Source organism: Bos mutus, chromosome 13 (assembly GCF_027580195.1).
Source record: "Bos mutus isolate GX-2022 chromosome 13, NWIPB_WYAK_1.1, whole genome shotgun sequence".
NCBI classification, from domain to species: domain Eukaryota; kingdom Metazoa; phylum Chordata; class Mammalia; order Artiodactyla; family Bovidae; genus Bos; species Bos mutus.
The window spans coordinates 11,940,892-11,955,117 of record NC_091629.1 but is presented as its reverse complement, the minus strand read 5'-3'; the positions used below and the strand labels follow the sequence as shown (position 1 = coordinate 11,955,117).

The 14,226-nt window shown below is 42.9% G+C and overlaps 1 protein-coding gene across 4 annotated transcripts; it reads right to left on the bottom strand.

Annotated features, from left to right (window-relative positions):
- Window positions 1–2,985: 2,985 nt before the first annotated feature.
- On the bottom strand, window positions 2,986–13,053 carry BMI1 (BMI1 proto-oncogene, polycomb ring finger). 4 transcript variants are annotated; one of them, XM_005901646.3, is made up of 10 exons: window positions 12,859–13,053; window positions 7,925–8,055; window positions 7,502–7,598; window positions 6,841–6,896; window positions 6,702–6,752; window positions 6,443–6,551; window positions 6,316–6,361; window positions 5,818–5,916; window positions 5,356–5,436; window positions 2,986–5,262 (listed from the first exon to the last, which is right to left on the bottom strand). In XM_005901646.3, the coding sequence occupies exons 2-10, from the start codon at window positions 8,034–8,036 to the stop codon at window positions 4,933–4,935; spliced, it is 981 nt and encodes a 326-aa protein (XP_005901708.1). In that variant the 5' UTR covers window positions 8,037–8,055; window positions 12,859–13,053; the 3' UTR covers window positions 2,986–4,932. The 4 variants fall into 4 exon arrangements, with proteins under 4 accessions (XP_005901708.1, XP_070237093.1, XP_070237095.1 ...); XM_070380992.1 differs by lacking the exon at window positions 12,859–13,053 and adding an exon at window positions 12,374–12,560; XM_070380994.1 differs by lacking the exon at window positions 12,859–13,053 and adding an exon at window positions 8,797–8,929.
- Between the last annotated feature and the right edge of the window lie 1,173 nt (window positions 13,054–14,226).

Here is a 14,226-nt window from a genome sequence, read left to right as displayed (position 1 = left end):
GGCGGCGCGAGGCGAGCGGCGCACGCGCAAAATGGCCTCCCGGTGCCCCGCGGCCTGGGCTCGCGAGCCGGGCCGGGCCGAACCCCACGGCGTGATCCCAGGCGGAGGGTTGGGCTGCAGCTCTTTGCAGTCCTCGGAGTGCTGCTAGTTAAAAAATAAAGCGGGGAGAAGGGTCGTTTCCTCTTTAACCCGTCCTTTCGGTGAATGCTCCCTAATTGGGAAGGCAGGTCATTTACCGGGGAAGGAAGGTCATTTTCTCCAGGCGGGCGTCCTGTGCCCTTTCCACCCGATACCCGAAGAGAAGAAGCCTTTTTTCTTTCCTTTTCTTTCTTTTTTAAAACAGTTGCTCTTTCCAGCCTAATTACCCTAGCCCCCGCTTTATGTTCCAAGCCGCGCCGTGCGCTCCTGTCTTAGGCTTTCTTTGAATATTTCCACTCTTGGGGGCACTTAGACCTAAGACTGGAGCCCCTAGATCGACATCGCCGACTCCAGTCACCTCTTTATCCGTCTCTGTAATTTTCTCATTCCGCCCATCCCTACGCGTCTCGGGAATACCCTGGTCCGCAGCCTTCGGAGGGTCAGTTGGGTTCCAGCTTACTTAGAAGGACAGGGTTGGAGAGCGCCGAATCCGCACCGAATTTGAAATGAGGTTCACTTTAAAGTTTGGAGTTTATGACGACCTAACAGAGCAAGAAGTAACTTTTTTAAAACATTGAAATGTAGGTGAATCTGAGGGAACATCAGTTGCTATTTTGGGGAAGTCCCTTCTAATAGCCTCTGGAAAGAATATTTTAAGACAAGAGTCAGAAGAATGGAAGTAATTTAACTCGTTCATTGTAAGTTTTATTGAGTGCTTACTATTCCTCTAGAGGGTTAAATGAGACTTCGCCTGAGTTTTCCACATGCTCTGGAACTTCTTGAGAAAACTCCCAACGATCCTGGAATAGGCTTTCCAGTGATAAATGACTTTTGATGTCGTCGACTTGATGAAGACATAAAGTTGGTGGTGAAGTCTTCATGTGAGACCTCTAGAAATTGCACACTCAGAAAAAGAAACTGGTGCAAATAAAGGAAATCCGTTTCAAGAACCAAAAGAAGAAAAAAACGTTAAAAAAAATTAACTGCGGAAACAGGAAACACTCGACTGTGTAAACATTTTCGGAGACTTTCATAATCAAAACTGGGCGATCTTGAGATTTTTAAGGCGATGGAAAGGCTTCGCGGGGTATTTCCCACGTCTGATCTACTGGGAGGTTCTATTATGTGATACTTTCTCTTCATTGTAAAGGACCCATCTATCTGAATTCTGTGGTCCCAGTTTAATTTATTATGGATGAATCAGGATTTTTTTTAAAGCAACCTTAGAAATAATCACCTGTTGTACTGTTCATTTTGTACTTGAAGAAACATCCTCAAGAAATGACTTCATCTAACCCAAGAGCCTTACCTTGGAGCTGCGTTCTGTGCTCTTTACACCTTACAAGTCTTAAAGGTATATACTTTTTTTTTCTTTCTCTTAATGGCCCTTTAAAATGTCATTTCATCAAGACCTTTTGTTTTGGATAACACGCGAGTAAAATTGTATGGAGGAAACAATCCTTATATTTCAAAATAACATGGAGCCTCCATTTCATGGAGCACTAAACTAAATCAGAATTTCCAACTGTCATTTCAGGGCAATGGAATACCCAGAAGAAAAAGGTGTATTTTTAAAACTTTTAAAGTATAAAGAGAAATGGACAAAAATAACACTTTCTTCACCTCAGGATTCTGAGACTAGATTCAATGTGCAGATTGTTTCTAAAATTAAAATCCTATCTCCTCTAAAGGTTAGTTAACATAAGCTATTTTTAAAAAACCAAACATTTTCATTTCTCCTTGGCCAGTGGAGATTTCATGGGATTTCACACGGGTTCTTTTTACGTTCCTATTAATTTTTCATACCAAAACTTTTTCATAGGCCTATACAGTGAGTGTACCAAAAGACCACAAGTGAACTGCAACTCTAATACTGGGAAAAGAATAAGAGGAAAGGATGAAGGAAGAGCCCTAATAGTTTTACTCTGCCGGTTGCATTGTACCTCCAGAGGTCCTAACATTTGCACATACGAATATGGAAACGAAGCACTATGGGTTGGTAGGTGAAGTCAACTGAAGGGCAACTTTTTTTTTCAACTCAAAGCAATTAACGGCCGGCAATTTTAAAGGCAAAAAAGTACTTGTAAAGGGGTATGCACGTGTAAAGCAAGATAGATCACTATTTACACAACAGGAACCAGCCTCATTCTTTTTTTTTGCATTTAAGCTAAAATCTGTGAAATCAATTTAGGTGTTTTCTGTGGAATATTTTTAGCTCTAACTTTGTGGTATAGAATCCCAGAATACTTTTCAGCCAAACTTACAGCCGTTTCTTGCATTGACTACTAAGAGTTACAAAGTTAGCAGCTATGGGTTTTTGTAAGGTTGAAATTTTAAGTGGTAGTTTAGCAAAAGTTTTAAAGCCTAATTGTCAAGTGTAATGGCTGGTTACCAAGAATAAAAAACATTGAAACCTTTCTTCTGTTTTATTTAAAGACAAATTTTAGCTGAAATAGCCTTTAAAGCTCAAGCAATTTTCACATTGACTGGGGGAAAATTCCTCTTTTAAACAAAATAAATGGACATGGTTTCAAGGATGGAAAAATAGTGTTAGGTAAGCTATAAATGCAGTATCTGATATTTTACTAAGTAAATTCAAAAATAAATCCATAAAAAGTTGAGACGTAAAGTCTTTGAGTTCTGTTTTGGTCCTACGACTTGGTTTTGTGTTAAGTCAAATGACAGTCCACTAGCACTTGAAGTTTTTAGACTTTGAAAATATTTTTTCATTTTTTATATACATGGTCATATCCAAAGTAAAAACATCACTTGAAACTTTCATTAATTTTTTTTCTTGTCTTAGATAACATCATGAAACACTTGAGAAGAAAAGCCTAGAAAAATAAGTTAACTTCACCAAAATTGGCAAACATGAGTAACTTTTACTTCAAAGATTATAAAGTAAATAAACAGATACATCTTTCCATTGGGCTTTCAAGCAATTATACAACAAAGCATGTACTCTCAGCAACATCACTAAGACAGCAATGGATGTTCTTTAGCCTTTACCTGGTGTAATCCACAACAGGGTTTCCAAAACTTCTGCACATTGTGCTTTTCATATCAAATTTTTATTAAAGCCTTAGCTATTTTCTAAATGAATATCTTTTTTATTGGATTTTTTCCAATTACAAATGAAATTTAAATTTACATCTATAATTAGAAACAACACTTACAATGGGACTGTACAAATTTAGGTCAAAATAAAAATATATGTATTTTGTGGTTTCATAAAACTTTACTGTATCTTTAAAGAAAGCAGAAGTAACAGCAATATATGTAAAAGTAATGATTTAATGACTATAAGCAAGACAGAGCAATAGAATTGTGCTTCTTTTGCAGACAGGGGACAATGAAATGTTTAGCTACAATTTTCCCATACAAACATGAAACAATATTCATCGAGAATAAACACCCTCACAAATAACTGATGGGTGATGAACACACACCAAGTCCGACCAAAGCAAAACACAATCTGAAAATTTGGGGGGGCGCATATTCATATTTTAAATTCAACATGCTCACTCTATTTGAAAACTAATACCTGTAGAAGCTCACAATAAATTGCTTCTATTTCCAGACTTTACAGAGAGGGTAAATTCCATTGTTTACAATTGTAAAAGCAATTCTTAAATTTGAGATTTCCACTATGCCACATATTAAAATAATTTTAGATAAAAATTTTCTTTCTCCAGCAATCTGGCTTATTTCAAAATCGGTCTTAGAATTACAGTGATCAATATGCATTTTAAAAACACATTAATTACCATCGTAAGCAACAGGAAATGACGACAGCATTTCCAAATCCCTTAGTGAAAAGTTTTCCTTTAATGCAGCAATTAATTTTAAAAGTTAAAGGTATTACTAGAGAAAAATCCATATGACAATAATGCCAATTGCTTCCAATGGAACAGAAGTTAGATATCCACGTTAAAAATATTCTATGCTGATAAGGCTCAAACATAGGTATCTGCAAAGGTCGAACCAGTTGGGAGAATTTTAACAACCATCTCTGAATGCATGAAACACAATATTTTCTTTATAGTATTTATAAATATATCATACAATACTGTTTCCTGTTATGTCATATACCAATATGGCATTGTACAACAAGCATAATGCCATCTGATTCTTACAAAAGCGAATCATTTAAACAAGTCAGTAAAATAAACGGTAGTACCCGCTTTTAGGCATACAGATTGTAAAACTGAAGTTACTTTCCTTTGATCGGTTTTGCGTAGCAACAAAGAAGTAAAAAATCGAACAGGAATCAAAATGGCTAAATATGCGAGAAATTGTTATTCACAGTGACATGGCTACATAGAATGCATTATTCTATGCATATTCTTTCCATTTGTTGAATTTCAAGATAAAAAGCACTTGTTTTCTACAGGTTCACAAAACAGCATAATAACAAGAACAATCAAGGAGGATGTAATGGAGGTTTCGTTAGTTGAGATTAACAAACTACGGCCCAATGTTTATATCCACTGCAGAAGATTTTCAAATCCAAACAATGGTGACAGAAACCATTTCACATCGGTCCTAACACAGAAAAACATCTTGCCTGCTTTCTCTGAAACTAATTCTTTCGAGAAATGATCTTTCTTTTCCATTAACGTCCATATGAATATCACATCTAGTCCATCTTTTATAGTCAAATTTAACTTCACTACAAAAGAAAGCAAATTGGACGATAGTCACATGTATTAGCATCTATAAAGCTGAAATGGCATGAAGATATCTATATAAATCAAGGGTTTAAAATTTTTTTTCCCTCAACAGTCTCAGGTATCAACCAGATGAAGTTGCTGACGACCCATTTACTGATGATTTTCGAGGTCTATTGGCAAAGGAAGATTGGTGGTTACCGCTGGGGCTGCTGCTGGTTCCATTCATAGTACTGGAAATGTGAGGAAACTGAGGATGAGGAGACTGGACTGGAGTGCTGGGACTGGGCAAACAGGAAGAGGTGGAGGGGATGCCTCCTGCTGGGCTGTTGGCCTTGTCACTCCCAGAGTCACTTTCCAGTTCTCCAGTGTTAGTCAGTCCATCTCTCTGATGACTGATCTTCATTCTTTTACAAGTAGGTCGAACTCTGTATTTCAAAGGAAGTGGGCCATTCTACAAAGTTAAGAGGGGGGGAAACAAATCAGTCTTAGATCTTTAAGTACAGCTTACCAAAATAATCTATGAGCATGAGGTATGCTTACTTACCCTTCTCCAGGTATAAATGTAGGCAATATCCATTAGTGTATAGTAATCTTTTAAAGGTTCCTCTTCATACATGACATCAATCTGTTGATAAACAACACTTCAATTATTAAGCATCACAAAGAATTATGGTGAATATAGATTTTCTGATCATCTAAATATAATCCAAAAATGATTAAAAAAAAAAAAAAATGCTTTTAAAAAACACTTTCTCCAAACATTTGGGCAAAGCAAGAATCCCTCTTGGAACCTCAAATGAGGAAAAACTTCTTGAAATCATTAAGGGATTTGCTTTCATAGCATAAAACAGGATCCATACCAAACATTTAAAGAGCTATTTTCAAATAAAGTACCAAGTTAAAAAAAAATGTTGCTTTTTTGGGTTTAGAATGCAAAAAGAAAAAGGTCACTGAATTTTTTTAAAAAGCATTTACATCAAATGCATGAAAACCATAAAGTAGATACCTGGAAAGTATTAGGTATGTCCATTTTACTTCTGAGAAACTTTCTTAGGTGCATTACAGTCATTGCTGCTGGGCATCGTAAATATCTTTTATCATTCACCTAAAAGCATATTTAAGAAAAGTTAGTTTTTTTAAATTCCTAACTTTGTTTTTCTTTTTAAGTCAATTAGATAGATGTCTGAGTATGATAAAAGGTACTAACACCAAAGCTGAGATTTGACTGTTCTCAACTATACTTTGAATGTGCTATTATTATAAACACTAGATGAAGAGATTTCTTCAGTATATCAAAACATTAAATATTACTGAAAATATTTTGTAAGAATAATCATATAAATTCCATCTATTAACTATCAGATATAGATCAACTCTAAAACATCAAATATGATGATTTTCTTCTATTTGATAGCATCATCCAATCCTAGAATATTCCAAAGGGGAACATACACTCTCATAAAGTCGAGAATCTAAACAATGTGTTTTTGTCCATTGAACATACCTCCTCCTTAGATTTCTCTTTGTCCTTGTTTATTTTCCGATCCAATCTAAAAAGCAAAATAATTTATTAAGCAAACAATGTATCTAATAAATATATTAGCATAAAACATATTTCCTAAAGAATTTACCTGTTCTGGTCAAAGAATTCAATGGATAAACTTATTATCTCATCATCAGTTATAATTCTCTTATCTTCATCAGCCACTTCTCCTCTGTCTTCATTAGAGCCATTGGCAGCTATAAAGACATTTTAAAATTCAATTTTTAATAAACATTTAAATGAAATATTACATACATAGAAGAACTGTACTTTAAACTTAGTTTTAATAAATTACTGATTAAGTTCTCCCTCCAAATAAAATGTCTTTCCCATTCCAAAGAGTTTACCATCAGCTGAAGGATGAGCGGCATAAAAATCCCTTCTTCTCTTCATTTCATCTAAAGAGAATAAAAAGACAAATATTTGGTGTAGCAGGTAAAACTGGTAAATACTTTTAAAATGTTTATTTTTAAGCAAGTTACTCACTTTTGAAAAGCCCTGGAACTAATTTGTATACAATATCTTGAAGAGTTTTATCTGACCTGAGAGAATAAATTAGAAAATAAAATTTCAATATAGCAAAAACTATAATGTTCATACGTTGCAACACATTCTTTGTTTTCTTTGTGTTATAGTATTTAACTTGATTGTGACACTGTTTATAACTACATCAACATAATTATGGGGATAAAAGTTCTTTATGTGGTAGCACTGTCTTAAATTAGAAGAATATTTCATTTTATTCACTAATAAATTCTTCACATTTCACCAAGAGAAGTGTGCTTTTCAAATGACCAAATTAGCTAATATGAAAGAGAACAAAGAAGAGAGAATGGAAGCAGTTTAAACAGATTCACTCTTGGCCTGTCACAAGGTCAAAAACAATGCAAAAATGGAAAATTAATTCAATTTCTAAAAGATGGTTAAAAAAACTCAAAATCTGTTTAGCCATCATTAAAATGGCCAAGAAATGAAGGGGGCTACCCTCTACAAAACATTCATATCAGATGGAGACTGAAGGGTAAATTTTGTGTGAAGAAATAATAAATTCAACAATTTATTGAATATTTATGTATAGATTTATAATTTATTAAGTACTACAATTCCAATAAAGATTACAAACAATGATTTTTAAACATTTTCTTACCTTATATTCAGTAGTGGTCTGGTTTTGTGAACTTGGACATCACAGATAGGACAATACTTGCTGGTCTCCAGGTAACGCACAATACACGTTTTACAGACTAGAAGTGAAAACACAAATTTTTTACAGTTCAGGAATTAGATGCTAAACCATAAAATCAGTGTCAGAAACACGGAACTAGTAGTAACAAAATGGTAATTGCCAAAAGGTATTTATAATTAAACTCAGTTGATAGCCTGAGAATACTTACACAATAGTATTTTATTATACGCATTAACAAAAAAGTCACTAAATACAAGAGAAGAAGACAACTTCTTCACTTTGCACCAACATTCTGAAGGATAGCCAGAATTGTTAGAGTTTTCAAATTTCAGAACAAGATGTTAAATATGCACAACATAAAAAGGTCTAAAACTTGGTACTCACAGGAATGTAGACATTCTATTATGGTTGTGGCATCAATGAAGTACCCTCCACAAAGAACACACATTAGGTGGGGATTTAGCTCAGTGATCTTGATTCTGGTTGTTCGATGCATTTCTGCTTGATAAAAGATCCTGCAAGACAAAGTAATACTGGCTATAATTCACAGAAAGAGAATTGAGATTATCTCCAACTCCCAGGAACCATACGCTCTGATATGTTGGAGGAGTTCATAAAATGCATTTTTAACACTGCAGCAGGATTGTCCCAACATCTTCTACATAAGGAATTCACCGATCGGACCTCGATCAATTCTACTGAAAAGGTGAAAAAGAACCCCAAAAAAGTAATATCTGGTCCCTCAGGTCATTCCAGGAGGGAGAAGAAAAGGTCTGAGGTGGGGGCTGGGAGCTGAGAGTATTCGGGCCGCTTTCTTCCATTTGTCCTCCAGCCCAGCAGCCCCACGGCTGCTGCAGACGCCACACACTCCCCGCAGATATTTACCAACCGCGAGGGGTTGTTCCAGGACTCCAAATTTATCGTAAAACTTCCTTACGGCTCTTCGATCGAAAATCCAGGAGCATGCCCCCGCTTCCCAGGGGTTCCGGTTGTTTTAGGCGGTTCCAGCCACCAGAACCTGGCACGTTTTGACGTGATACAAAGGGAAAGCAAATTCTGCTCTATCTGCATCCCTGGCATTTCCGGAGCTGGGTGCTCGGGCCGCAGGAGAAGCACCTCGAGTCGGCCTCGGGCTGGGGCCTGAGCGCGCGGACGCCCGGGGGCCGGGATGCGAGGGGCGGATCCGGCGGCGCCCGGGGCTCCGTCTCGCTCCGGATTCGGAACTTGCCTCTGTCGGGGTTTCCATAGCAACTTACACTTACACTTGGCATCCGGCCACCGCTGCAACTCCGCGCGCGGAGCCCGGCCGAGCCCGGAGCTTCGGCGGGCGTGCGGGGCTGCCGGGCGGCGGCGGCGGCGGCGGCGGGCACGGGGGAGGGGCCGGCACGGCGCGGGGGCGGGGCCGGCGCGGGGGCGGGGTGGGGTGCGGGCGCGCGGCGCGGGGGTGGGGCGGCCCCACGAGGCCCCTTGACGGTGGGGAGCAGGATCCCGAGCAGGGCGACCCGGTAGGCAGCCCGGGGGACCCTGGAGCGTGAAGTCGTAAAGGAAAATGCAAACCGCACTCTCGGCCATTTCGGACACTCTTGGGGGCCTGTTTCCATGTGGACTCGGCGCGAAGAGCTTCTTTCAGATCTTGACTCGGTCTCTCCAGTTAGCAATCACTAGGTCAAAATTTTCACGAAGGATCTTTTGAGAATTGCCAACTGTGCACTTAACCCGAAACTATAAGGGCTCAAATTGCAGAGATGTTTATTGAAATGAACCTCTTTAATGCTTTCTTCTCTAGTAGGAAGTTCTTCTGCAGATTAGATGAGCGATACAAAGTTTTGGAAAGGCTGAAAACTGAAATCTGTTTTACCGCAGAGGAGGCGAGTACAAAGCCTTGTGTTTTACCTGAACTATGCTGGATGGAGACAAGAAAAACTACTTGAATCGGCGATAGTGACAATAAGTTAAAGAACCGTGTGACCAGCCCATTCCCAACGCTAAATCAACACCTTGTCAGCCCTGAGCATCCACAGGAGAAAAACAAATGTCATTTTCTCAACCTAACCTCCAAGCAAACCTCCACACAATGAAATGACATTCCCAACAGATATCATATATTACAGAAAAGTCACGGGGGAGGGGGCGGCGGGGGGAACTGTCAGCAACAATACACCAGTGGACAATAAGGGAAGTCAATTACTTCGTGCAGCATGCTCGAAAAATGCATTTCTGACTCCTACTTCATTCATTTCAGAATCCGAAATAAGACCAAGCTTCCAGATTTCTCTGAAGCACATTCTCAAAGCTGCCTTGAATAGAAATCTAGGAACTGGTGAAACTTGAAGATGCATCTGAGGTTTTAATTCTCAGGGAATTTCAATGCAGAAGAGGGAAATACTAATCAACACAGCTCAATGGCTGAAACTAAAAGCTTTGGAGTACTGGGGGGGGGGAGGAGAATGGTAAAAATAAAACAAAGCCTCTTTTATGAAAAATGACCACAATGGCAACCAGTGACTTCAACCAGAAAACGTCATGTGTGACTCCTCAGTTATCTTTGGAAGATTTGTTTAGAGGAATATTGTCAACATATTGTTACTATAAATCTAAGTGGGGTTACAGAGGAGTTGTGGGTGGAGCAGGGTCCCTAAAGAGTAGCAATATTTAATTCTATTGTACTTGGTGATTAAAGACAAGCCTTCTTGGTTCTGAAAGAAAACTCTCCTTGTGAAACAGCAGGACCTTTCCTAGATAGATAGATAGCAAGGTGATACTTCTGTCTCCATGTGAAAGCACATCATGCTAATACCACCGGATCCTGAAGTTCAGGAAGGGGCATTAATAAAAACAGCTGCCTTAATTTCTCCTCTATATAAAACCAACACCAGACAAACACAAATATTAAGACAGAAAACAATCAGATTGAAGTCTCATGTACTTGACCAAAACCCTTTCAAATTCATCTTAAGTCTTAATTCACACAACTCCTTTACTTCAATTCAGAAGACTTTGGCCACAATCCTATAACCATTTATAGTGCTAGTAAGTATCACTTTGTTACTTGTGTAAGAATCAGTTCTTTATCTTTTTATACTACTTGAAAGCACTGGCAGCCTAATAAAGACTTCCAAAACATCTGACATGTTTGATAAGAGTTTCAGAAACAATCTCTTGCACCTTAGAAAGGAAAACCTTCTAGGTTCCACCACAGAAACTGCCAGTTAAGCAAGCAAAAAGGCACCAAACATACTATGGAAAAATACTCAATAGTTAAAACTTGTCATTATAACATACTTAGTTGGGGCAGTCAGTTTAGTTGGAGGCCTAACACCAGTCATGTCAAAATGAAGGAAAACAGAAGCAAGTTCTTATGTTAACAATCAGCTTGACTACTGCAGTCTAAGAAATGCAAATGAACTCCATAACCCCAGTTGAGGCTCCCAGCCCAATACAAGTATGGGTAAAGCTGGGGTTAACTTGACTCCTAGGGAGAATTTCACCTTTTAGGGGCACTGAATGCACATCCAAGAACTTAATGATAGAGCATTAATACTTAAGTACAACTAAATGCTCAATTTTCTTACAGAAGCGTGTGTGTGTGTGTATACAAACACACACATGCATACACAGTGGCTTAATGGCTTTAAAGATACTGTTACTAGGCGTAAGTTTATACAGGTAGGTTATTTCAAACACCCTTGCACTTTGGTGCAGATGTATGGAAATGAACTTAATTATTTAAAAATTTATAAATTTGCTCATAAAATCAACCTCAAAGAAATTCTACTTAAAATAAAACTCAAATGTTAATATAGTCTTAAGTTAGCATATGCTGTTAATAATTGGCATCCTTAAGTTTCTAGACTTTAGTGTGGCTTATGTTTCCAGAACATGGGGGTTAAGGTTCCTATAAAACATAAGTTGAACTACACATAACATTCTAGGCATCACCAACCTACATTTGGATTTGAATAAATATGCCCAGGATTTTGCCTACTTTCTGGGAAGGGGTTAATACATGCTTCTATTTCAGATACTGAACCGTGACCACTAAGCCCACTAAATCCTTTTATTGCAATTGGGAATGATCAAAGTCTCTATACTTATTTACTTCCAATTATTAACTGTAAATCTCTGGGAAAAAGATCGTGCTACATGGCTGTCAAACCCAAAAGACTGTATTAACATATGCCATCAACTTTTTAGTGCTCCTTTCTCCAAAGCATCTCTTCACCACATGACCTATGCTGACATTTAGTAAAACCTATAAAACGTTGTAGACTTAAGTCATGGTTCTAAGTGCATCCCATACTAGAGGTGGAAAAAAGAAGAAGAAGAAAAAAAAAAAACTGTAGTCTCTGAGACGGGGGAAAAAAAGAAAAAGGAAAAAGAGAGGAAACCTCTTGCAAGACTAACGTCCATTCACCATCATCACTCCAAAAAAAGCTCCAAATTTGAAATGCCCACTTCCCACTGAGCACCTCCCAAGTAATATTTGAAGAACTTATCCGAGACTCTCAACAAATAACACCTTGAAAACTTTACCATTTTAAACACAAACGCAGGAGACCTTGGAAACAACTGGGAACCGCCATCTTACAAGCCATCTAAATTCACCCAAGTGTCCCTCCAACTTAAGTTAATAACATTTTTGTTCGGGCTCCTTTCAGCCTAACATCCACCTTGGCGGGATCGCGGCCCCCCAAGCAACCCGTCCCTATAAAATGGGGGCGTTCTCTGGCTGTTTAAACCCCTCCAAAGCCCTTTCTTCGGGAGAGGAGGGAAGCCACTTGACCCAAGCAGCTCCCGATTTCAGGCACCCGTCCCCGTTTCATCAAAATCTACCTCTCAACAAAGGGCGCCGTGGCCGGGAGAGCCGCAGAGGCTGCAAATAGAAGTATTCTTCTCGGGGGCCATGTGCGTCGCGAGGGTGTAGAGGGGCGCTCGGGGGAGAAAGGAACTAAAACGTGGGGCCGCGCGCGGCGCGTCCGGGCTGGAGCGGGCGGCGGCTGGAGCGGCGCCGAGGCCGGCTGGCGGCGGCGGCGCGGCGCGGGCTGCGGGTCGGTCCCGGCGCCGCGGGAGTCGGCGGGCGGCGGCGGGCGCGCGCTCGCGGGCGCGGGCGGCGCGCGGGGCCGGGCGGCGCGCGGGGCCGGCGGGCGGCGGCGGGCGGCGGCGCGGGGCTCGGCGCCCACGCTGTCAGCGCCCTCCCGGCCGGCGCGGGCGAGGCGCGGGGGGGGGGCCGTTCCCCGTCCACCCGCGGCCGGCCTGAGTCCCGCGCGGCCCCCGCCGCCCCCAGGCCCCGTCCCGGAGGCGCCTCGCCTCCTACGTACCCGGAAAAAGCAGCCGGCGAGAGGCGATCGAAGCGGGCGGAAAAGACAATGAAAGTTAAAAGTCGTTCAGCAGAAAATGAATGTGAGCCAAGCGGCCATCTTGAAGCGAGCTGCAGACGCCGCTGTCAATGGGCAACGAGCGCAGCCGAGAGGAGCGGCGGCCGCCGCGCTCGGCTCATGCTGCCTCCCGAGCCCGGCCTCCTCCTCCTCCTCCTCCGCCTCGGCCTCCTCCTCCTCCGCGGCCTCCTCCTCCTCCTCCTTGGCCTCCAACGCCTCCTCCTCCTGGGCCTCCTCCTCCTCCTCGGCCGCCGCCGCCGCCTCCTCCCGCTCCGCACTCGGGGGAGGGAGCGCGCGGAGGGGGCGCAATCGGTATTATTCTGCGGGGCTGGGAGGTGTTTCTAATCCGGATCGGGGCTCCCTCGCCAACATCCCCATTGTCTCGCCCAGATCTCTGCCTTTAATACTACGATTATTATTTCATAGTTGCCGTTGGGGGGGAGGAGGGCGGGTGGGGGGCGCCGTGTGTGTGCGTGCGGAGAGGCGGGGGGAGGGGAGGAAGGCTGAGGACGGGGGAGGGGAGGGTGGAAAAAAAAATGCACCGCTGAAGGCAGAGTGGAAACTGACACCGGCTCCAAAATGGCTCAGAGTCCGCCCGCCCCCTCCCCCCGCCACCCCCCCACCGGGTCACGTGCTCCCCTCATTCCTTAAGGGCGGCCTGGGAATTAGTGTCGGTGTAGTCGGGCCCGCGGCCGCCCCCTCCCCTCGGAGCAGCGCGACCCGGCCCCCTCCTCCTCCTCGCTCGGCGCGGCGGCGGCGCTGGCGCGGCTGCGGAGACATTTCTCCACAGCGCCACACGCGCCACCCTGCTCTCGGCGCGGGCATCGCTCCGGCCCCGCACGCAGCTCAGCCCACCCCAGCCCCCGTTATGTCTTTCTCTCCGCGGTCCGTCTCCGCCCGCGGCACACAAGTCCGCGAGGAGACCGCCGGCCGACAGCCCCCGCTCGGCCCCACGGGCTGCGGCCCAGACTCCGGCGCCGCGTCGCGGAACCTGCGCCCGAGTTGGGCTCGCGGAAACAACAGCGCCCGCCCCAGTCTTCCCGCGGCCGCGCCGGCCCCCTTTCCCGCCCGCCAGTGGCCGAGGCGGGGCGCGCGCGGGCAGCCGCTCGCTCCGGGCAGGGGCTCCGCGCGGGGCCGGCCCTCCCAGGCCTCTGCAGCCCCGCGGGCGAGGGTCGGGCAGCGGGCGAGCCCTCGGGCGCAGTTAACGGAACGGACTGGCTCCCGCCGCTGGGCGACCGCGCCCGCTCCCCACGTCCCGAAGCTGGGGTCTTCAAGCAACCCCGGAGATGGCATCCTTTCCAGTGTGTTTAA

Excerpts from the sequence above, each read along its gene's own strand:
- BMI1 (XM_005901646.3), bottom strand. The coding sequence starts at position 8,036 with ATGCATCGAACAACCAGAATCAAGATCACTGAGCTAAATCCCCACCTA. Across the intron at positions 7,599-7,924 it reads AATAGAATGTCTACATTCCT|TCTGTAAAACGTGTATTGTG; the intron begins GTGAGTACCAAG and ends TTTCACTTCTAG. Across the intron at positions 5,917-6,315 it reads AAGAGAAATCTAAGGAGGAG|GTGAATGATAAAAGATATTT; the intron begins GTATGTTCAATG and ends ATATGCTTTTAG.